At 41.5% G+C, this 25,323-nt stretch overlaps 1 protein-coding gene across 10 annotated transcripts in view; it reads right to left on the bottom strand.

The window, feature by feature from the left end:
- Positions 1-25,323, bottom strand: part of DOT1L (DOT1 like histone lysine methyltransferase) — a 78,278-nt gene that overhangs the window by 49,132 nt on the left and 3,823 nt on the right. For all 10 annotated transcript variants that reach the window (XR_012626577.1, XM_074851866.1, XM_074851867.1 and 7 more), the window contains exons 2-6: positions 11,320-11,363; positions 8,751-8,825; positions 6,454-6,517; positions 4,647-4,875; positions 1,164-1,258 (exon numbers count right to left, since the gene is read on the bottom strand). Coding sequence is in view for 9 of the 10 variants with exons in the window: in XM_074851866.1 (XP_074707967.1) it covers positions 1,164-1,258; positions 4,647-4,875; positions 6,454-6,517; positions 8,751-8,825; positions 11,320-11,363 (507 nt within the window). In the remaining variant the exon portion in view is untranslated. The remainder of the gene's footprint in view (positions 1-1,163; positions 1,259-4,646; positions 4,876-6,453; positions 6,518-8,750; positions 8,826-11,319; positions 11,364-25,323) is intronic.

Below are 25,323 nucleotides of genomic sequence, written 5' to 3'. Positions count from 1 at the left end.
TAACCCTTTTCACTGAAGTCTGTTTGCACAATGACATGAAGGGGTATTAGTGAAAGTGAGAATTTAACTTTCCCTCTTTAACACTGATCTTTAAGTTTACTAGTAAACACAGACAGGAGTCCAGGCCTTGCAAGTGACTCCCCAATGAAACCAGAACGCTCACGCAGAGGGACTGTGAAGAGCACTCCAGTTGGAAATTTCCACTGGGTCATGGCAGGGGAAACAAAATGGATTTTTAGATCCTTGTCTGATCCTCTTCACCACTGTGTTTATGCATTTTTGCCCACACCACTGAAAAGGAGGATCAAGGATTATTTTTTTTTTCCCCCTGCCTTCATAAGTTATAATTTTCTAGCCTGTACAGACTGAGTCAGCTTGTTTTAACGATATGGAGGGATAAGTTTCTGTTCAGTCTACTGAAGAAAGTAAACTTCTTATGGTAAGGCATGACTAACCTTTATTGTTTGCTTGTAGCTCATTTGCCTTCTAGGTTTGCCTTGGAACTGATTGTGTGCCCCCATTGGCACAGAATTAGAAGAAGTGTAAAGAAAACTGCACGCCTGACTACACATTATGGCTTTCTTATAATAAGACCTCATTTAGGTGCCTACTAAGCAGTTATTAACCAGATACCCAACACAGGCTCCATCAATTAGCCTACAAGAGTTTAATAACTAAGCTGAACTACAGCTTTAGGACACCAAAAAGGTGCATCACTACCATAAGCAGAAACATAGCCTTTAAAACCTTTAAGAACTACTTGTTCTTGAATTCATTCCTAGATTTGCTTAATGCTGTGGTCTCTGGAAGCCCTGTATTAGACACAGAATGACTGTGTTTAGGTGAAGCTTACACTGCACTTCCTTTTAAATAGGTTCTACAGCACTGCTGTTCAAACAGCTTTACATCTCCTGGTCCTGAAGTCACTTCAGACACATGCGAATGCTCCTTCTGTTCACTCCACAAGCACTGCTAGCAAACTACTAGAGGTACACTTCTTTCCCCAAGCCTGCTGTGCTCCAGGCCTTACTGACCTGAGAAGCAACAGCAACGAGGACTGAAACTCTGCTTTTCTTCCTGCACAGCACTTAACAGTAATCCTGAACCACTGAGTTAGCCTTCAAGTGAGACATATACACACAACTCGCTTCAAAACCACTCACCTCAGCATATTTGGCTGGAATATCAGCTTTCTCCACACCATAGTGATGTTTGCAGTTTGTGGCTGCAGCCACTTGAAGCACCACCTGACCCACACCTGCAGGAAAGCAAAAACAAACCTGAGAACAAGTTTCAGTAGAAAACCACTGCAAGGGGAGATAAGAGCTTTCAGAGCAAAGGCCAACAGGAAAAATGCAGGTGATCTGTGGGACCAGGCTTCAGGCTACAGTTTCAACTCCCAGTTGTGTCTGACAGTTCCCATACGAACTGCCGACCTCTCAGCTGAAAAGCAGAATTCAAGGCAACGCCCATTACTAAAGTAAGTCCCATTTCCCTACAAGATGTGAAATACTAAGAACCTGGTTTTCAGTAAAAAGGGTTTACATCCTAACTGGAAAGTAAGCAGTGGAATTTCAGCTATCTTACGGAAAAGAATTTCTAGCACTGGAGTTCTGATGTTTACATTTTTCAACATATTGAGCGCTTTTTATGATAATAGCATAAGACTACAATATTTACAGTGATGTTTGTATTGATAATTTTTGTATTGATAATTATTAATGGCTACTTTTTTTCAATATTACAGGGTTGTTTTTACAAATTCACACAGGTTTCAGAAGAGCTGCATTCTAATTTTTTTGTCCATAAATTCTATATGCATTTCATCAAATCTACAGGTTTTACATCGTAATTCACTATTTAAGTAATGAAACAAACCGTTAGACAAACTCTACCACATCCCAAAACAAATCCTTGTTGGTCACATACCTGTGCCATTCATTTAGAGATTTGTCATAGTCTAGCAATATTTATGCTGATTTTCACTATGAAATGCAGCACAAAGTCTGAGAACATGTAAAGCTTATTTATAGTTGAGATAGTTTAGAATACTACTTTTATAATACTAATATTATAGGGTTCAACACTCAATTTCAGAAGCAACCATTATACTGGCAAGGCTAAGTATTACTTAAAAATGCATGAACTTCCCATCACTCCAAATTCCACTTGCATTAGATGCTGCCAGCAGTAATTAGCTGCCATTTCTACACCTTGCCTGGACACATTCCCTCTCCCCCACCCCAGCTTACATTAAAAAAAGAAAAAAAAAAATATTCACTAGATTTCTCTCTGTATGAGCAACCCACATTTTGCAGACACTAAAGTAATGTCATTCCACATTCATTAAAGCAGTCACTTAAGATTTACTTAAAACATCCAATATTCATCAACTGATGCATCACTTCTTGTCTATGACTAACACAAAATGCATTCTTGTCTCACCCGTGCACTTAATCATTCTGCAGATGACCACATGGGAAACAAGGGTGAATCTAAGAGGATAGCCCATTTGCACAGAAAACATATTGCTGTTTTCCATTTCATTGGCTGCCGGCAGGAAGCGGCACTGGTAATTGAAGGGGTGGAACTCCTGCATTTAAACCATTACCACTATAATGTTGTCTGGCACAATGAGAACTGTAGTGCTGACAGGGGGTTTTGTTGTTGGGGTTTTTTTGGTTGTTTTGGGGGTTTTTTTGCCAATTCCCATTTTGCATACACATGCATATTTTATACACATGCAAATATGGACGTACAAATTTCTGCAGGGGGGAAATCATGGACAATCAAAGATCTGAGGCAGAACTGTTTCGCTGTTTCTTATTTATGAAGAGCAAGAAAGACAAAGACTAAAGGGACGATCAAGAACAGCCTGCATTGTCAGATATCACATGATACGGCATAAGAAGTTATCAATCTCGTCTTTCTTTGGCTTTTCTTTTTGCGAAAACTTAACTGTATTGTAATTTCAGTTCTCCTAATGATGATGCATACCTCCATAAATTCCTCCTGCAAGGAGCCACATACTCCTGGCATCACACACAAAGCTAACAAGAACAGCCACAGCATCCTGGTGGGGGTTTAGCCCTGCTGTTCAGGCACTGCTGTATGCGTGTAGTTATTGGAACAGCATTAAATTTACTGATAGAAATAATATGCTATGACAGTGTTTTCATTTGCACTGCGCTCAATATTGCATTGATTACAATTTACGAAAAGTTCACTCCTTCACTACAAACTTAACAACTATGTTCTGGTTTTGTTTCAGTGCTCCAAACATTAAAAGCCAAAGGCTTCTGAATTTAAACCATCCCTTTCATACAGGTTTTTAGACTCTGAATTTTTATACTGTTGGTCAACCTCCAAGATTAAAGTGGGGAGGTTAGCAATAAATACCTGATATTATTTCTGATGAGAGCAGGTAAAAGTATCTAACATTTGAGCTTACTACATAATCAGCAGCACTACAGGGCTTCAGATATGATCTTCCTTTGCCTTCCTGAACAAACAATCGTGAGCATCTATGGCAATTTTTTTCTTCCAGATGGAAAATAGTTTGTCAGATCTAATGGCTTTCTAAATGTCTCATCTGAATATAAGTCATTGAAACAGGACATTTCACACATAAGTCCCACTGAGGGAAGAAAGGGGTTAAAAAAAAAAAACATAGAAAAAAAAAAATCACTAAAGATCCCTGACTGGAGAGGTATTAAGTTTTGGGAGGGAATGGCAGTCCTGCTGTATTTAATTTTAAAATATATTTGTTTTTTAACAACAGAATGTATTTTTAAATCTTTTTCCCCAGAAGTCCTGTATCATACCACCAACAAAATAGAAACATACTTCATTTAAAACTTTACAACCTATCCAGTAAAAGGGGAAATTCTTACTACTCCTTTCCTGCTCTGAACCAGATTTTAGCAACAAAAAGAAGAACACCCATCTTCTTACTCAGTATATCACTTCCACATGTGTTTGAGTCATGTCCGATTTCTTTACCAACTAGAAACATCCATTTCCTTTTAAAACTCTAACCTGTTCACAAGATGCAGTTGTAGATTGTAAGCTAGATTTTGTGGGGTCTCACAAAGCAGCTGTTAAAGCTAACTATAAACCCTTCTTTGACACACTGAAAAGTATGTCAAGGAAAAAAAAGAGTGCTTAATTTTCCAGATTTCACACCAAATGTTTCACACTGCCATGGGAAGGGTCAAGACGTCACATTTTCAGATATGGAGGGCATAAACTGAATCCACTGAAAACAGATGAATCCTTATAAATGGAACTGCTATGGTTTTCTTTCAAGCATCATTTTTAATATTGTTTCTTCTTTGTAAGTGTATCCACCGATAGCAACAGAAACCCAGAGTTTTCTGCAACAAGGGTTTATTGCATTTGTAGGCCGACATTTCACTAACACCACAGGGAAGAACGTCTGAGATGTCTGTTTGGTCTGTTTAATCTTGTCATAAAAAGCAGGAGCATCATTGGGGATTATCTAGAAAAGGTGCTTAATCCTGTAACAAAATCCTTAGTCCTGGTTTCCTTTCCAAATGTGAATTTCACTTTCTTTTTTTAAAGAAAGGAAAAAACAGCAAGCAAAAAGAGAAAAAGAAAACCCACTTAAGTTATTGGTCACTTACCACTACCCAAGTCAACAAATAAATCATCCTCCGTCATTTTTATTTCATCTATCATTTGGGCCACTAAATCAAAGGAAGTTTCTCCGTAAACCTCTGGGGAAAAGGGCTCATAGTTGTTAAGTTTCTCTGGATCAGTCACCGAGTGGTTGTACACTTGCTGCAGGATGTGCCGGAGGAGCCCGTTGGAGGGACGAGTGTTCAGTTTCATCGGTTGGGTGGTTCCCTTCCACTAAAGGTAAAGGGCAAGAAGAAGAGATGAACCCAACGTGAAGACAAGTAAACGTCACCAAAACAAGGCTGGATTGGCATAACACGGAAATGAGAGAAATTCTCTCCCATCCCCTCTCTCACAAGCTGGTCTGCCAGTGCTCTCTAAAGATAAAAACTGGGAACGATACTAAAGAAATTACGCAACACCGATTGCTCTATACTTTGTCTCATCTCAACTAATGGGTAATTTCAAATATGCCCGCTGGAAATAGTGGTAAAAGGGAAATTAAAGAGATGTAAAAATCAATAGGCAATGCAAAGCTTTACACTGAATATAGTTGGAGTACGTGTAAAAGTTTATTCACTCATTTTTTATTTACTGATCACCACTGAACTGATGTAACTGTACTGTCAACCTAAGAGGAGTTTCGTTTTTCTTTCAGGAACTCTAGGATGGGAGGGATCATGTGTACTCAAACAGGGAGTGGCAGGAAAGAGATGGAAATCAAGCTTCCTTTCTTCTTCAGAAAAAAATCTGTCCTAAACATAAAAGTTATTAAGTTTCAAAAATGTTTACCTCTCCCTTTGATAAGGAAAAACAAGCAAAAAAAAAAAAAAAGACTCCAGGATCCCTCCTGAACATTCCTCTGAGACTCAGATGGCAAGAAGATGAAACCACTCAGGTCTGTCATTTCAAACAGCAACTGCAAATGCAGAATAGCTTCAAATTTTTAGCTATTAACTAACACACACATGAAGATGCCTGAATCCAAAAACCCACAAGTTTTAGGGAGCTGTAGGCCCACAAAGTGAAGGAAAGTCTGGAAAAAAAAAATCTTGTTGCCATAATACTGCACACTTCAAATAATTCCCACAAGCACAGCAGAGAAAAAAATCCATCTATATTTCAAAATTAAACAGAATAGTAACATTAATTCATTGTTCATGTTTCGCTTGTTCCAGCTCAACCTTTTATAGGGGTAAGAAAACCAAAAAGCTTGTTAAATTGGGCTGAAAAGAGATAACATTCTAGTTTTGCCAGAGTGATCCCACAGAACAGAGCAGCTGAGTGGCAAGCAAGGAAATTCCTAAGCCATGGATCACTTCCACAGTACACAGGAGAGTTCATATGGATTATTTAAGTACCCATAAGCCACAGATGTCCCCATGTGGAAGTAAGGTCTATACGATGAATCCCTGTGAAACATCTACATGCTAAATGCAGAGAAATCTTTTCTTCCCCCTAAAGATAACTTCGCTATGTCAAAGTGCCAAAATAACGGTGCCAGAAGTGCACACTAAAGAGTAATATCTTACAAATCAGCAGTTTGGGAAAAAAAAAATTTTTCTTTTCTTACTATAAGAATGTCCCTCCAATAGTAACTGCTTAACTGCCCAGGTGTGATCAAGAAAATGAAGTTTAATATCAGACTTCAGTCCCCAAAAGAATGGAAGTGCTGAATACCGGCGATGCAACTAGACTCACACATACAAGCTAGCGCTCCAGTTAGTCGCTGCTTTCTGGATATTATTCACTACACGTGAACTCAAACCAGCTAGCTAAACACGACAGCGTGTAACAAAGGTAAATACATACCAACTGATGAATGCTATCAATGGCTCGGTTGTACTTGTCACAAAGCCTCTGCATGCTTTCAAAGCTACGTGGGGAGAAAGAGCGCAGGGTCAGTTTAAAAAAGAAAGCTCTAAAAGGCAGGTTTGAAGGTACAACCTCGTGCTTTTTTGTCATCATACATACTGTAAGTAGGTGGCTATTTAGGGTTTGTTTCTTGTAAAACATGTAATTACATACTCGGCTTCAGGACTTTGTGTACAGTTTCCTTTAAAAAGATTCCCCAGTAGACCAGGAGTACATGACAAATAATGTTAGTTTCTTTAATTAATGGAGAAAGGACTGAACTCAAAGTATGATTTATTAGAAAGTTTTGTATTCTCATAGTCCATTAATTCTTTTCCATATTCTCAGCTGCACAGAAATTTAAGTCATCTGTAAATTTTTCTGCTTTGTTCCATCATCTCTCCATGATAATCAGTCCCGAGACAAGTAGATATTTTTCTAGAAATTAACTCTGGAACTGAAAATGCAGACAGACCCAGGACACAATCGAAAATTTCACCCATCAGAAAAGCATACCAACTGCTTCATGGGTCGGTTGGGATTACATCAATTGAGGCAGATGCCTTAATGACAGAAGCTGAGAGGATTAAATAAATTCATCTCAGGCCAGGGAAGAAAAGATATTACTAGGAACATCATTCATTATGTAATCAGACCCACAAAGCAGCAGCAAAAAAAACAATCCAAGGAATTACAGGAGTAATATAATTAAATCACAGCCACCCCCAAATCAGGGGGGGGACCAGGGGACATCAGAAGGAAGCGGCTCTTCAGTCTCTTGTGATCCTCATTACAACTACGCTGGCTCGGACACCTCCGAGGAGTACTGCTGACTTCCACGTCAAGCTTTCAACTGCCCGTGTTTAATTCCACATTAAGACAAAGCAAGAGGCTGAAATGGGTCTTTCTCTGCACAGCGCATGCGTTTCTATAATCCGCTGTTTTTCATTCACATCCATGTGTCAGTCTATCTGCTACAACTAATTTTTCTGACTAATTTTTTCAAAGGAAGTAAAAAGATTAAATCACTACCAAAATTACAGGTTTATGATTTCCCTGAAAAGCCACAGGAAGGTAAGTGGGGTATGACTTCTGGGAATAGACAGGTTTCTCTTATTTGGTACTGCTGCCAACCACACCGATGCTACCCAGTTAAACATGCCCAGTGAGGATGCCAGAACTACAAAAGTTACAGCATTGCAGTCGCTGTGAGTAATCCACAAATCCAAGTTAATGGATTTGATGAAAAGGTATGCTCAACCCTGATTCATCCTTTTGAATTTTTCAGGAGTAAGAGAAGGACTTACAAGTCTTGCAATGAAACAATTAAAACAACATTAAGAGAAGAGGAAGCAATACCTTAAGCAGATCATGATACAAGTAACTGGTGCTCAGGACAACAGCCAGTGATTAACTAGAGCGATGCAGTTCCATCTGTAAACCTCATTCTAAAAATTTAGTCTTGCTGTGGACTTGAACAAATTCAGTCTTTCCCATGAAAGCAACTAAGGAGGTTTTTGTAAGCTGCAGCTCGAGGGTCATCTCTTCTTCCAATCTAAGTACAGTCAAGTCAATACGCAGAAGCTCAGACCTCTCCGCAGATATAAGGGTGGCAGGTCAGAATCTGCCTCTCCCAGCCTCAAGGTGAATGCCACATACTATACATCCATTTAAAGCTGTTTGTGAAATAGGTATTCACATGTAACTAGAAGCATCTTAAAATGACTTCTAACTGCCCTGAAGAGCAGTAAGAATAGTTTGCCTTTTAATTTAGCCCCCCACCCAAACAGCATGCCACTTGCACTGAACCCTACCCAGAGGAGGGACGGGGAAGGCTAACCTCCCACGGTCACGGCAGGCGGAGGACACGGCGCTGACAGACAGCTCTGGCATGTCACCTTCTAAACAGGAATTCTTAGTTACTACAAAAGTAGAAACCTCTGTGCCATTCAGATTCCTAACACTGGACACAGTCCAACAGCGCAGATACCAATCATTGTTTTGAAGTGAGTAATTCCAACGTACACCAGAGCTCAACTTTCTGCTGTGTGGAGTTTCCAATTATGTCCTTAATCCAACAGCCCTTGCCAATATTGCTGTTACACATTTCCTACCAAAATAACTCTGCAGAGTCTGAAGCCAGTTCTAAAAGAAAACTTCAGTTCATAGTGTCTAAGAATAACCAGTTACAAACTGATTCACTATAAACTGTGCTGGCCTGTCCTGGTGGGAAAAAAAAACAACATTCCTCTCACCTTTTTGTATCATAGTCAATTAAAACATAATTTTCCATAGCAAGCTTGAGATCTGGGATTTCTTCACAGACCCACCTGGAACGAGAGAAGTAGTAATGAATAAAAACATCTCCAATTAAGTATAATAAGGCAGTCTGTCTCAATTCTAGACTGGCATTGCTTTACGTTAAGCCAGAATACTGCAGCAGACCTGAAAGATCACAGTATTGTTAGGAGTAAGGCAGCTCTTGCAAAATGCTAATTGGAGAGCTGCAATAGTTCGTATTTGTATTGAATAAACAGTAAGGTGCCTGTAGACATTGGCAGTAGTATAAAGCTCTTGAAATGGCACAGCTTCAAAATGAGGTGATAAACGTAGTCAATGCATCTAAAAATACTCAAAGCCACGGATGATGCTAATCTAACATAAAACGTAACGCAGAAGTGCAATATTTCAAAAGAATTCTGACACTGTAACAAGCTTTGACAAATGTGGAGAAGACATTTCCTACAGCACCCCAAAACAATGGCACCAACCATTCATTGCAGGGATATTCTCCACTGTGTAGTGCTCTAAATCACTCTTACACCTTACCTGACACAACCCAAAAGTTATTTTGATAAAAGAGCCCTTTTACATGGCGAGTTAACAAAGCCCCGTATGCTGTTGCCATTGGAAATGGAAAGCACGCACCCACTTGCAGTGCATCTGACAACGGCATCTCACAGAACAAGAGATCTTCGCTCTTGGATGTAGGAAGACTAATTCCTTTTAAAGACATCTTAAAAGCCACCTGAGCTTTGCACACAGTTTCCTCCAAAAGCATCAAAAAGGGAAAGCACTGTCATCATCAAAAAACCTCAGAGCATGTGATATAGGATGAACTCCAATAGGAATGGCAGAGTTTTTTCTTCATGTACCATGAAGCATGCTTCACTTTTAAAATGATAGGAAAAAAAAAAATGACTGGAGATCCAACAGTTCCGGTTCCTTCTGGATGATTCACCCTTATCAAATACAGGCAAGGAAAAACCAGAACTTGTACATCTATGGCTGGCTCTCTTCTGACTAATATCTCCCATCTCCCTAAAAATGTCAGGACTCTGATCTCTGCAAATTTTTTTCTCTTAGGTCAGGGAAACGGACAGTCAACAGCTGTTTACCACTAGCTTGAAGAGATAAAATACTCCTTTGCATTCTTTTACCCACCACTTCCATAACCACATTGCGGTTACTTTGCACAAGGCAGGCAAAGGCGGCCTGAAAGGCTTCTAACATACTGTGTTCACTGCAGTCAGGCTTACAACACAGTTGTGAAACACTGCTCTGGCCCAACTGCTTTCTAACAAAGTTTTCCCCTTGCCTTCAGCTAGCGTAGCACAGAAAGCACTAGCACCAATGTCTCCAGCAATCACTTCCAGCACTACATCTGTTTAAATCCCTTCAGAAAGGGTCTTCTCAATAATCATACTGACAAATGATGCTGCAAGTTCCCAAGGCACAAAATCTTAACATCAGTACAAGTGAACTGGAAGTAGTAGTGGCAGTGCATCTTGTGTCAAGGTTTTGTAGTTTGAAAAATAAATTTCTTTAGAAGAAAAATTCTCAGCTCTAGCCCCATTACCCATTCTCTCCCACCACAGACCACGGGAAAACGCTCGGATTTCATGCATATAAGTGATATTATCAACACTACCATGTAAGCACTCATGCTGGGAATAAACAAGGCTCACTACCTTTTCCTAGGCCTGACTGACCAAATTTCAAGCTCAGGTGACTATGCAGACACAACACCATTCTTTGTACCTCACCTGTATCTGCACCATCCAACCACTAAAACCTGCTGCAGAAACAGCCCTCAGACAAGGGAAGTGTGTATGGTAAGATCTAAAACAGTTAACAAGAACAGCTTTTAAACAATCTAATGTGGATAACACATTAACATCCTCAGGTGTTTGGGGAATTTGCGTTAGCATTTAATAAAAGTTTTTCTACAGCAAGCCACCTCCCAGTCCTGCTGAAATAACAGCAAGCCATGTCATAACCACTGCCTGTGTTGGGGAACACTCAGACTTCCTACTCTTCGTATTTGTCTTTCACCTTTCTCCTCCCGTTTTCCCTACATTGGTCCAACTCTATCAGCAGAATTAAGCAGAATGCTAATAGGGACATCATTCCCAAATAATGCAAATGCTAACAATGCTGCAACATCACAGCAACAAGGAGAAAGGGACGGGGGGTGGGGAAGAGGATATGCAAGACCAGAACTTCACACATCATGCCAGTGATGCTTTCTTAACCTTGCTTTTCTAAAGATTGAACACAGACTGCCATAAACACCAAAAGTTGAATATCACTGCTCATTTTTAATTCTGTTCAAAAGAGAATAGAACATGGCAAGTTAAAACAAAGTCTGTTTGACGAGATTTGTACTGCAACAGTATCAATTCAGCTTAGAAAATAATTACAATTTAGAAGCTCTAAATTATAATTGCTGCTCTCCTTTATATCTTGTCTCAAGACATCCATTCACTGAGGCGCAGTAAGACACAGGAGAGGGCTCTAGCCACATCTGCATTGAACACTTACCGAATTGTCTCAATAATTTCATGAGCAGCATCATGGTGTTTGTCCTGAAATAAAAAGAAAAGAAGAGATGTTTTCAAAGATACATCAGGTGTGCCGTTTGTCAGAAGATTACAGGAATCACAATCTTTTTAAAAATATAGGTGGCAAGCATACTAGGAAAGGAGTCTTTGATTGCCACCCAGGCCATTAAACCCATCCACATGAGTTCTCTAAGAAAAAAATAAGGGAAACACATTTCTCAAGTTTCTATGGACTAGCAAAATAATTTACATGAAGGAACTGTTGTTCTGTTTATTTCTTTGTCATTTCCTGAAGTCAGGAATTGTGTAGCTGATACCCTTGAGGATTATTGGTATGCAGTAGGTACTTGACTGCAAGTTCCACAATGAACAGCTGATTTCATCAACCTAGCATCTGGTACATGCTCACATCTCCATATGGGCAGTAAGATTCTAGCACAGTGAATGGCTTTCTAAAATAAAGCATCAAATAAACAGTAGGAGTGGATATCGGTGTAGGAAAAAACCAAAGCTCATAGCACACAAAAGAAAAAGGAGGCCTGAATATGCAGACCTTTGCATGAACCACAAAACACACACGCACAAAACGCATTAAAACCTGTGCGTTACAAGGATACACTAGACTGTGAGGCACAGACGTTTGTTGACTTTAATTTGGGAGTTCACTCAGGAGCAACAGAAGCACAAGCGAGTTTAGCAAGCCATTCCAAATTTGTGCCAATAAAGCCCTTGAACCATGCTATAAAAACTTCTATTTTAGGGGAGTTACAGGACTTCCTATATATATTGTTGTATCCATCCTGTGAAACCGTAGTTACCAGAGTCCATCTGCACAAAATTGACATTATTTTTAGACGTTTGTTTCTTAAAGTGGCTTTGACCTTTTAATTAGGAGTCTAATATTTAAGGTCCTTTCAGAGTTCGAACTGCAAAGGCTCACTCTCTAATAATTTCCCTTGTCTTCTGCTGCAGAAATGTCATTTCTATAGAGTTACCAGGAGGAAATTCTACAGCAAAGGGTCGGACAGGCAACAGAAAGCAGAGGATTGGGAGCAGGGGAAGGCAGGGAATGGAAGAAGAGAAACACTAATGGACAGATGACAGAAAATGGCTGGGATTACTTCTATTTCTTCAAGATGTGGAAGGACATAAGTCAAATGGAAGTTTTTTCAATCACTATTTGCATGAGGAAACAGATTTCCCCTTGTATAACCAGTTTACATACTTAGGATCAGCCAGTCTCATAGAAGCTCTCATTCCAGGCAACTTACACACAGCCCTTTAGATACCTGGATAAAAATGTCATGACTGAGAGGGGTAGAAAGAAAGGCAAATACTTCTGAAGTCTCTTATATTAAAGGTATGAAGAAACACTTCTTATTTGACTAGGAAAAGCCTTTCTTTTCAGAATGCAAAAAGTTAACCTTGTATCTAGAAGTCACCCAAGAGACTAACAAAAACCCATTCTGGTTACAATATCAAAAGGGAGAAACAGCCAACATAAAAGTCGTCAGGACGTCTGGGATTGAATACACAGTGGCCTAGAAGCTGAGTGTCACCTTGGTCATGTTTCTTACCAACATGCCAATGCTACAGAAACACCCCAAACATCGCAAGCCATGTAGAACAGCTCTGGGGTTGTGCTTCCTCCAGTCTGTGGCCTCCGCTCAGGGCCTGACTGGGACAGCCCAGATCCAACAGAAACCAACAGCACCACAAACAGTCACACCCAATTTAAGTTCAGCAATGTCAGGTAAGTAATTTTACTGATAACAGGGAAGCAACTGAACTAAAATCTGCTCCTGACTCTCAGTGCACATATAAAAGAAGAAAAGCACAGAGGAGGAGGACTTTTCTTTCTTTTCATTTCTTATCTGTAAAGCATAAAAATAACCCAAGACACTCAAACTCATCCATAAACATCCCCTATAAATTTTCACATTTTGCTACACACAGAATTATCACAGTAGAAACCCCTTGGGCTGATCTAGCTCTTCCAGTAAACTGTGTTCCTGTATAGTAAGAATATGCTTTATCAATATAAGCACATTATACCGGAAAAGTGAATTCATGCTTATTCTGGCATAATCGTTTTCTCTGAAGAAGTTATATTCTTCATAGATGGTTTTGGACAGAACACATGGAGAAACCCCTTGTCCTATAGGTCTTCATGAAAATGCCCCTATAAATGACCAAAATTGCTTAATTAACAGATTCCTTTGTCTTGTGAAAAATAAATTTAACAAGAAAAAAAAAAAAAAAATCACAATGCACATCTACAACTACAAATCATCCAGTTTAAGCAAGTGGTTTTACTAACACAACTTCATGTGGAAACTCCAGCCAGAAGGGGCCTTTCTGAGTTTAGTTTGTGTCATTATCTAGGAATAATGAAGTTGAAAACAGTTCCATATTTACTGCTGCTAAATTTCTCATGTTGAAACACTTACCGAGTTTACTATACTCTATAACTAACATACTTTGTCCGAGTAGAATAGCTCCCAAGATCTCATGCAATTCTGGCAAACAAAATGACAGACGATCTCCCAACATCTCTTCAAAGCAGAGGCGGCCATGGAAAATGGAGGAGGAAAGGGGGGGAAACAGATCTAAAGGAAATACAGAGCAGTTTCCCTTTCTTTAGAGAACCTTTTAGTCCCATTTCAACATTATGGTTGTAAGATTTAATAAGAATAGACATTAAACAGCACCAGTCATCGCATCTGTATTCATGCAATTGTTTACAACACTGATAGTCTTCAGCAGCTCAAAAGGCAAGCTGAATAGAAACCTCACCAAACCCACAGACTCCACTCCAACCAGCATCGGCCTCTGCCCCAGCCTCCCTTCAAGCAGATGCACTGGTTTTGGCCAGACACGCAACTGAGCTGGGTGCAGCGGCTTTAACCCGTCTCCTTTCACAGACCCAGTGGTTGCCCACTGAAACCAGCAGGTTGGGAGGGACTGGTGGCAATTCCCGATGGCTCTGCTGTAGTGAGAGCAGTCTGACAAACCTTACACCCAGCTCAGCCAACAGTCAGCCCGGCACCCTCAAAGATGGCCTGAAGCTTCTCAAATTCAGACATGTTTTGGGGTGGGTTTTTTTTCATTTTGTTTTGTTTTGCTTTTAATTTTTCAGGCTGCAGTGACCCGTGACCAACACCAGCATGCCAGCTACGCCTCCCGTGCAGGCACGTTATACAAGCACGTCGTGTTATACTTCGGCAAACAGGCAACCGTGAGAGCGCAGCTTCACGCTGCATCTGCATCCATACTCACAACGCTTTGTCAGTAAAATATCCTGGTAAAGAGCCTCCTACAAACAGACTGGCTATCAATCATGAAATACATTGTACAGAAGCCTTTTGGACGAGTCTCAAGAAGCATATCTGTTCTGTTCGCAGTCACGAGATGATGCCACGGTACTCTCTGTCACGAAGAGGAGTTCCATTCATCCTCCAACTCTGCTCCAAGCTGTTCTCCCTCCCGCCCTCCCTCCTCCCCTACACACTGATGTGAAGCATGCTACGTGCTGCTCGTTGGCCTGGCTGTACTTTTGCAATGTTCCTATATTTATGTAGTTTGAGGGGCCCTTGGAATCTTCTGAGCCACATAAATGGAAGCTATTTCATGAGACAAGACCTTATCTCTTTCATGTGGTCTATGGACTAAGTATTTAAAGTTAAAAGTTGCATTCTATAGTAATTATTGAGACTGCCCAAAGCTATTCATAACAAGTTTATAAAAAAAACCTAAACACACATTAAAAGGTAGTTATTGCAGTCAGTTCTCTCCAGCTAAAATTTATAATAAAGAACTCTTATTTTCAACCTAAACGTTCAATTTAAAATTGAAACGTGAGCTCTCAGAGAAAATTCAACAGTTTTTGCCAAGACATTTCATTGGAAAAATAATGGAAAGAAAGCAGACACTTTTTCAAAAGTCACTTATAAGAGAATCCAATTTTCTGTGGAGAACAGTTTCAGCCAGCACGACTGAACAGCTTCACAGTTCCGATTCTTTCAACAGATTTCTCCATCCACATGTTACTACAACTCTAAACACAGGAGTTAAGAGTTTGAAGCCAGAAACACACCCACTGCTATTACTTTTAGTACACTAGTGCCCAGAAGCCCTACCAGCATGCACGACTCCTGCTTACACACCATGCCAAGCAGACAAGAGTCCTCCTACAAAAATCAACAAGCTGCATTAGCGCTTTTGCCCTTTAGGACATGGAGATTAGGCCATAGAGCAATTTTTAAGAGTTTGATCTTTCCCTTCACCTCTTCTCCAGAAGTTTCCCATCCTGATTGTTCTGTTAGGACCTTTTCCTGCAGTTTAGGCTCAGTTCTCTGATCACAGGGGGAAGAAGAAGAAGAAAAAAAAAAAAAAAAAAAAAAAAGGATAATGAATGTTTCTGCTTGGTTCAATGCTCAAGTCAGCCAGCCCTCTTTGTACAAAAGACATTTTGTATCTTGCAGATATGAGAAGCCCTATATTGGTTTTAAAGGCCAAGTAAGACAGTGTCCAAAAACTATTTCCAAATAATGTATTTTTCTGTAATCATTATCATTTTCTATAATCACATACTTTTTGTTAACCCAAATTTAAAAAAAAAAAAAATCATCAATATGACCATAAATTTTAAGTTCTCAGTAGCAATCACAACTATTTCTCTAGCACCTACATAATTAAAGGAGCGCTAATCATACTATGCATCATATAGTACCAGACCATCACCTCACCAGTACCAGACACATTTCAGTTATTTAGACATAACTTTGTCCTGCAAAGCACCAAATGTCTAATAAAAACAGGTGCCTCAAAAGCTTTTGCAGAACGCTCTGCAACAGCAAGGTAAAGTGAAAATTACAATTTGTTACATTTTTGCCACATGCTGTTATGAAAGATTGTAATTCACACTGGATAGAAAGACTACACTCTTCCACCAGGTGTGGCTGGTTTGGTTACATTATTTTTTCAAGTTAACATCCCTTAGGATATCCTAATGGCATTATTTTGATATAATTCTGTATTCCAGTACAGCATCCCAGACTCTCGGGTATATTTGTACAGGACTAGTTATCTCACAGTGCAACAATCTATACTCTAAAGTGAATCTCTAACCTAAAGCAACAGATTTAAACATTATATGTTTATTCCTCTAAACATTCTATGTTTATTCCTCAAACACAAAGAACATGTCCAACTATATTGGGCAGCCATCATTGCCTGAAGCAAGGAAAAACACCCAGGTGCCCTTCCAAATTTACATCTTCAGGATAAGCATAAGTTGGTGCTTGGGAGTGAACACTGTATTTTTCTAAACTTCATTTTGCCACATGCAAAATGGGATCCTTGTGAGATCTGACCAGTCTACACAGTGCTGCACAGTAAAGGTAGCAAACAGCCCAAACCTGCAAACCTGAGAGGAGAACAAACGGTTTGAAAATCTGGATGAGGTCTTGAAGAAATACAGCTCATGCACCCTCGATCAGCAGCTCTCAAAGCACCATACTCAGAAATTTAAGACCCCTTATCTACTCTTCTTTTGTGCGTAGCTTTGACTGCCCAAGACTAAACTGTCCCACAGCAAAAGTAATTCTTACCTTTGCAGAGCCAGTTTAGTGTTCAACTCACTAGACTGCACTTCCTACCCCAAAAACAGGCTAGATGACCAAAGCAGCTCTTCAGAAATATGCAAACAAGCTGTGGTCAAGCATTTGAGAAGCAGGAGGAAGAGGTCTCCTACAAACTTTTCACTGTCCACCAGATGAATCCAAACAGTTCTGAGAAAACAAAACCTGAAACACACTAGTTACAAATAAATCAATGGCAACACTCATGTACCTTTTAATGATTGTCTTCAGATACCATTCTACTGCCAACACTTTGACAATGTAACACCGGCTCCCCAGTACTAAACACTGACTCCTCTCATCTATTAACAGAAGTCATTTGGATTTGCCAAATTCTAATCTCCGTAAGATCTATTTAACTCACAAAACAGAAGAGGTCAGCCTCACTAGCCCCTGGTTCTAAAGAACAGCTTGGTTGCCTGCAGTGGCAGCTCTCTCCCCAGGCAGTGGTCCATAAATTCAAACGAGAGGATGTTACAGCTGGAGACAAGATGGTTAGCAGAGATCAAAAAGATGGATTAGGAAAAGCCAATCAATCTTGCAGAAGGCTAGTGGGACAAGTGCCTCTTTAATGTCCCCTAGGTTTCCTCCATCTGTGGAGGATGATAAGCATTTCTCTAGACACCAAGCAAGGCAATGTGAGCCACTGCAGCTGCAGCTTCCCCACAGGCACCAGGAAAGCATCCAGCATTCGGCGTGGCACACAGATGCCCTCTGAAAACCACTGCCTTCAGCCCGTCAGAAGTTTGCATTCCTCCTCCCACAGGGTTTAACCTAATTTACACCTTGTCTAGAAAGATTCACCAGTACATTCTATGTCCAAAGCATGTCCATACTCAATACACCTGCAAACAGTGGTTGACAAGAGCCTATGAAAAGCCAAAACCAAAGTACTTCCAGCTGCTACAGCAGCAAAGAGCTGCCTGCAGGCCAGCTGAACAAAAGGAAAGATCTCAAGCTCCCAAGTCCTGCCAGCTAGTGCCTTCAGTCACTTCATATTTTAAGGCCTTTGCCTCGTGCTCAAATGCTGCTTGCACTCTGAGTAAGGAAAAGTCTGCTCTGTGCAGTAGTTCATATCATATAGCTAGACTTCTTTTAATACTACCAGATTTTATCCCAAATCAAGATTGTCATTTAGTTTCCACAGCAACAACCAAAGCACAAGTTTTCTTACCCAGTGAGACAAAGACCAAAAGTCTTTTTTGAAGCATCCAATTACTGTTGTTCCCTTAATCAAGAAAGTATAAGGACACTCACAAGTATACATATATTTCAGTATGTATAAAAAGACATCTCCTGCAGAGAACAGCTTGTGTCCGTTCTTTTCCTTCCAGCCTCAGAGAAGCGGCGAGGGAAGCAAGAGCTACCAAGTCCGCATTTTGAAACCCAGCTCCCACACAGCACGAGAGCAGACAGTCTGATGTAGTTTCAGGAGTTAGTAAGTTTACTGTCACACAAAACTAAATGGAAAACACAGAGGGCATTACGGCCTCCTTAACAGCTACATAAAGGGGGAAAAAAAAAAAAAAGTTTGGCCCAAGATCCAAAATATAATAAAACTACGAGTTAACAAAGGAAATAGGCATTAGAAAAGAAAATCCAAGCTGCTCCTGGTAATCCTCATAGCATGAGTACAGGTGATCCAGAATTTGTGGACAAGACGGTTGGGGATCTGGCTGCAACAGGGACTCACACATTCATTGCAGCTACTTAAACCACAGTAAAACTGTTTTGCCTTTCCACATAGCAATTCCAACTGTTGCTACAGACACTGCACGCGGGAATGGTTCCCATGATAGCGCATAGGAGGGGCTGTGTAAATATATTAACATGCAATCACTCTGCAGGGGTGTCTAAGGCAATACACACACGGGACAGTTACAGCAGGATGACCTACTGGCTTTAGTCTCAGTAAACTAGACATAGCCCTGACATAAGAAAGTAGTAGTTCTACTAAGAAAGTAGTAGTTCTATTATGCAAAAAGACACACAAAAAAAAAAAAAATCAAAAATGTTTATACTGGAATATATAGGGGAACGCAACTGTTTTGGTAAAAAGGTACCTTGCACTGGTGTATCCTATTGCCCTTTCAGTTAAGTTTTAGGCAATGATAAACCGTTCCCACAACACGACAGCTGGAGGGAGCACGTGGATGCTGCAGCGATCCCAGCACCGCGCGTACACGCAAAGGAGCCCAGTGTTTGCTTATTCTGGGACAGAGCAGGCTGCTGGGCTTTCGCTCGAGTCAACAAGGCAGGCAGCCCTACCATCATTTCACAAACAGTTTAAACCAACACAGCCACCTGCCTTGCCCAAAGCCTCCTCTTGCTTTGGGCCAGCGGCGCCTGTGCACGCACACTGCAAAGTCAAGGAAGGCTTAAGCTAAAACTCCACCTTTTTGGTGTTTTGCCTTAGTTACTTTTCAACCAGACCAATTCACCACACCAGTGTACAAACACACTGTTACAAGGGTGAGGGCAGCTTAGACACAACAGCAAGCAGAGATGGCAGGAGTTATTTCTACTCACAGACGTACCAGTTTCAAACTTTCACCTACCCGTGAACCACAGCCTGGGTTAATAAAGAAATAACCCTCCTGTGCAGCAGTAACTGGAGAGGGGAGGGGAGCAGAAAAGAAAACAGCCATACACATCCACACTACCAGGAACAAAGTTTTATTTGAAACTTAAGCAAAGGGTTATTGCTGATAGAAATGAATACCCAGACCCAAAATTGCTGTTGCCGAAAGTGGCAACCATCTCTTTCTCAAGTTTACAGTCTTCCCACACCCTTGGTGGGTGCTGGGAGGAAGCTCATGGCACAGCCGAGCTCTTTGGTCAGCATTTGCTGTCTGCACAGCGGATCCCCACCTCCTGCAAGGAAAACTGGCAGGCCAGAGGGAAGCATCCTGCGGGCCACTGGTAAGACAATGACATCCTAAACCACCACTTTACATTCTGTAAAGATAACTCAGTCTTGGACGGCTCAGAAATTCTGCTCCTACCTAACATGCATAGATATATTCTGCACACAACAGAAGTTAACAATAAAACCTTGTACTCTTTCTGAAGCCCACTGAGCTCCTAAAAAAAGATGTTTTGTGACATACAAAAGAAAAATATGAATGGTTGCAGTTTTCCCCCTGTAAGCTTCCACTTGTGCTGAGGAACAGTGACACAAGCTCCACCCAGTGCAGATTCTGAACAGTATACATGAATTACCAAGTGCCAACCATTTTTTAAAAGTTTCCATTTTAAAGACTTTTAAATGACCTACAATATTACCATGTATTCTTCACATGTTGCAAATGACTATATGTTCTAGTAAGCAGGCACAAAGCCAAAGCCAGATGAACGCAGACTCCAATCCCCAGTTTCAGAGGGTCAGCGGCCGCCCTGCGCCAGCACCTGATCTCTCAGAACCAAAGGGCTTTGTTGCCAAAAGATATGAAAACAAGCGAGGATCACCTGCAACCCAATGGAAATCCAGCTGAGGAATGAAAAAGCAGTCTTAAAAGCTCAAACTTTTTAGAATTTCCAAAGCATGTACCGTCAAAAACTAGTAATATTGCTGAGCTCTTAGAAGTAAATGACATGCCTAAACCTCTGGAAACTGCCCTTCACATTATACAGAAAATATCAGAAAGTTTCTCCATTGCAGAAACAGTATTAAAACCCGTTAATTTTTACTAAGAAACTTACTCAAAACTTCCCATAGTGTTTTGTTTTTTAAAGTTTCCAATGCTTCATTTAGTTGTCTTCAAGAGTTCCTTAGATTTTTCATCTTACACTAAGAAGTTTTTTCAGTGTAGATTTTTAGGAAACTCTCATTCACTCATGAAACAAAACAAAACACCCAGAACAGGAACTTTTTCGTTATTCATAGATCTGTTCATATCTATGAAGCCATCATTTCCTGCTGTAAAATATACTCACCGTCTTCCTATGCTCTAAAAATAGTACCTACTCAATTTGATATCTATAGCAGCATGTGGCCAATATCATCGTATATTCAGTTTTATTTCTTGTTCCTCTTCAGAGCTAGTTTTGTCTTATCCCATATATTTACTACAAAAGTAAATATATGGATTTACTACAAAAGTCAATATATGGAGAATGGATTGAGAGTAGCCCTGAGAAGGACTTAGGGGTGTTGGTTGACGAGAAGCTCAACATTACCCAGCAACGTGCGCTCACAGCCCAGAGAAGCCAACCATGTCCTGGGCTGCACCCAGAGCAGTGTGGGCAGCAGGGCGAGCAGGGGGATTCTCCCCCTCTGTTCTGCTCTCGTGAGACCCCCCTGCAGTGCTGGGTCCAGCTCTGGGGGCACCAACATCAGAAGGACACGGACACTCAAGCGGGGCCAGAGGAGGCCACGAAGATGCTCAGGGGCTGGAGCACCCCCCTGTGAGGACAGGCTGAGAGAGTTGGGGAGGTTCAGCTGGAGAAGAGAAGGCTCCGGGGAGACCTTAGAGCGGCCTCCCAGGACTGAAAGGGGCTACAGGAAAGGGGGGAGGGACTCTTGATCAGGGGGGTAGGGATAGGACGAGGGGTAATGGTTTTAAACTGCAAGAGGGGAGATTTAGATTAGATATAAGGAAGAAATTCTTCCCTGTGAAGGTGGTGAGGCCCTGGCACAGGCTGCCCAGAGAAGCTGTGGCTGCCCCCTCCCTGGAAGGGTTCAAGGCCAGGTTGGACGGGGCTTTGGGCAACCTGGGCTAGTGGAAGGTGTCCCTGCCCATGGCAGGGGGTTGGAACTAGATGAGCTTTAGGGTCCTTTCCAACCCAAACCATTCTATGATTATGTTCACAATTCCTAGTATGAACTTCTCCTGCTTCTGTGGATCCTTCTGTTAGGAAGGAGAAAATAAATTAAACAAAAATATTTTAAATAAATTAAGATACTTTATCAATCTCTGATAAATATACTGTAAGGGAAAAAAAAAGCACCCCACCTCTGGTCCTTGTCTTGATCATTACAGTAAAAAGCTTTAATCAGACAGTCAAAGGTTAACTCAAAGCAGGAAGAAAAAAAGCAAGGCAGTATGAAAGGGGAAAAAAGAAAGAAGGAAGAGTACAAAAGTAGACATATGGATGTCTGGGGAGAAGGGTGATTAAATTTCCCATAAATCTTGCATACCAAGGGGTAAGATATTTTGCCTAAATTCCCAGGAGAAACACAATTCAGTCACATATCTGAGACTTGAAAGGATAATCATCTCCATATATATTAAGGCTGCCATGAAGGACAAGAGTTGGAGTTGCATGTGGTGGCATGGATTTCCCTTGGCACACTAAAAGCTTTCAATACTGTGTCCGACTGTAACTGATGGGTGAATTTTAGGTAGATAAATTTGAATTGCCTGAGCTGGAACTTTAGCCAGGACAGGAACATTAATCCTCGCCCATCTGCTGATAGAAAAAAAAAAAAAAAAAGAAAAAAAAAAAAGAAGAAAAAAAAAGGCAATCTTGAACAGCTAATCTGTCTTTCAACAGTTACCCTTGAGATAATTCAGTTAATATGAAAAAATAAAAAGACTACTGTAGTTGTAAGATGCAATACAAGATAACAACTTTTACTTTTCACACAGAAATACTAGGAAAAAAGTGTACATTAACTGAACTCATGATTTATATTGTATCCAACGGGTCAGAGCTTTGAACAAAAGCCAGTCTGAAAACTGAACAAGTACCAATTGTCACTCATGGCAAGTTATACTTCAAAGGGTAAAGCCCAGAAGAAAACTGCTATTCTGTAATAACCACGTGCTGCACAATTAAACGCTGCACGGTTATGGTCTTCCTCGCCTTGTGAGGCCAACTCACCTCCCAACAGCACATTGCTGGGTTCCCTTTGGCATTCGTTAGAGCAGAAAAATATAGAAAAAATGATGCAACTGTGCCAACTCTGTCATTTGCTTCTGTTTATTTGCTGGGCACTGGAGAAACCCAAGTACTTTTGAAATGACAGGGTCAATTATTTCCCAGTTTTACACTATTCACTCTCCCCACTCCACTTTTTTTTTTTTTTTTTTTTAGAACTGAGGAGGACAGAGAGGTGAGGAGAAATAGGAAGTCTGCTAAAGTTTTCAAACCTTTTCTTCACTACAGCAATTTCTATAAGTAATTAGTCATCCCCACAAACATTTCCCAACAAGCTGCATCAACAGCATCTATTAAATCAGAGAAAATCCCCTAACCTCTGCCACCGCTGCCGAATTTCTGGGTGATTACTCAGGGTGTGAGGAGGTTTTGCCTGGCAAAGTCAGCTCAACAGTTTCCTCTGCTCGCCACCCCCTCCTTTGTACCGGCACCGCTGCCCTGGGAAGGCAGCATGAGTCAGATTACAGATCAGGGCGGAGGGGGGTGCCGGCTGTGAAAACACTGGAACATTTTTTTCCAGCCCAGATATTTTCAGCGATCCAGTTCACAGAGCCACCCCACACACAGCTTCACAACAGAGGGTCTGCCACCACGCTTCGGAACTGCAGACAGAGGCTGAAGGGGCAGCTTCACCATGCCCACCCCCCACCCCGGCACCCCACCATCTCCCTCCAGCAAAAACTGATGCAAGGGAAAACCCACACGCACGTGCAAAACGTGAAACTGTTTTCCAGCAGCTCATCCTGCCGGAGCGTGACGGAGTTATGTAGTAAGGCAGGGCTGGATCTGTGCAGGGGAAACAGCAAGTGGCTGGGGGAAAGGAGGCACAGGACCACCCCTCAGCAGCGGCCTGCAGCTCCAGCAGATTAGCTGCAACAAAGGCACCAATTTAGGTCCAAATTTAGGACCTTCCTGATTTGATCGCACCATACTGTGCTATGGCACCCAACTTCAGCAACTGCTCCCACACCTACCTCGCTGTCTGAGATGTCAAAGCTAGTCATCAGAAAAACTATTCCCAGTAAAGCTGAGTGACACGCACAAAAAAAGCACTAAATTCTTAAACAAGGTTTGTTATTCATCTCTACCGTTGATCTTTAATTTCAAAGGTGACACTCCCTGCTGGGCTGTGATTTTCATTATCACTGCCTGCCCTTGAGCTTTTCATGCACAGCACATTCCTTTGGTGACAGAATGGTATCAGCTGTATCACCGACCGGTGGAAAAAAAAAAGAAACAAAACCCACATCAGACACATGCTCTGCACCCTTCCACCTGTACAAAGTCCAGTATTGTCAAGCTTGTATCCCATTGCTCCTCAGCACCAGACACACACAAACCTCTCAAACAGCTGCAGAGTGATGCTCTGACAATACTCAATTAACCAACGAGAATTTTTTGCCCTTACAACTGAGTGGAAAGTCAGCAGCAAAGAGGAGGAACACAGGCAAATCAATGAATTATTCAAGCCAGACTTATCGTCACAGTTGCTAATTTGGAGGCTTAAGCTTCAGCAGCTCATGGCAGAGGTACCTCACCCTGGTAAGATTTGCACAACGGCACAACCGGGACTGTCCTCTCCTGGGACAGAGTCTGAGATTTCCAGGCTGGAAGATGGGAACAAAATTGGTAAAAGATACCCAAGGCGTAACCCCACTGGGACCCACAGTGCCTTGCCCGTCAGCGGCCTGGGCTGCAGGAGAAGTTCCCAGGCACTATCACAACACAAATGCCCAGCCCTTACAAGTCAAACAGGGAGGGCGGGTGGAACACCACACACAAAAACCTGGCAGACACAGAGGTTTGCAGTCATCTTTTGGGGGAACGGTATTCAGCAGGCAAACAACGGGAAGGCCTACCAGGCGAAAAGAGCAAGGCAAGGCAGGCAGATGTCTAATTCTGAAACTTGAAAGGACTTGCACACTATTTAACATGACAGCAAGTCATTTGCAGCCATCCGGGTGAAGGACACAGTGCCACGACAGGGGAAGCCACTCAAAGTCAACACCAGTCCCACCCTCCTCCTCTCATCACCTGGCTGTGCCTCCCCGTCCCCCCCCCACCCCGTGTCAACACTGACACTTACTTTGATCACACTGCAAACCCGGTCAGTGCAAGCCTAAAGGAGAGGAGATAAAAGAACCACAGTGTCCTCTTATTGATGCACGTGCTGCCAGAAAACAGGCTTTTCCACATTGCAATGGGGTGCAGTTTAGCAAACGTCGATTTTGGTGACAATAATCAGCTTCAGCAGCTCTGAAGCCTCCTGTTGCTCAGTTCTGTATGCAAGCAATCCCTCACTGGTGCCAGAGATGTATCAGCATAACTCTGCCAGATTGTGGAACTCATCCAGATTTCAAAAAAACCTAAAACTAACCACCCCACACACCTTTGGACTCCTCAAGCAGGAACTGTTGTCAAGAGGAGTTCAAAGTACAACCTCATACACCTCACAGGCA

Source organism: Strix uralensis, chromosome 27 (genome assembly GCF_047716275.1).
Source record: "Strix uralensis isolate ZFMK-TIS-50842 chromosome 27, bStrUra1, whole genome shotgun sequence".
NCBI classification, from domain to species: domain Eukaryota; kingdom Metazoa; phylum Chordata; class Aves; order Strigiformes; family Strigidae; genus Strix; species Strix uralensis.
The sequence above is the reverse complement of the archived record's forward strand: the minus strand, read 5'-3'. Positions and strand labels throughout refer to the sequence as shown.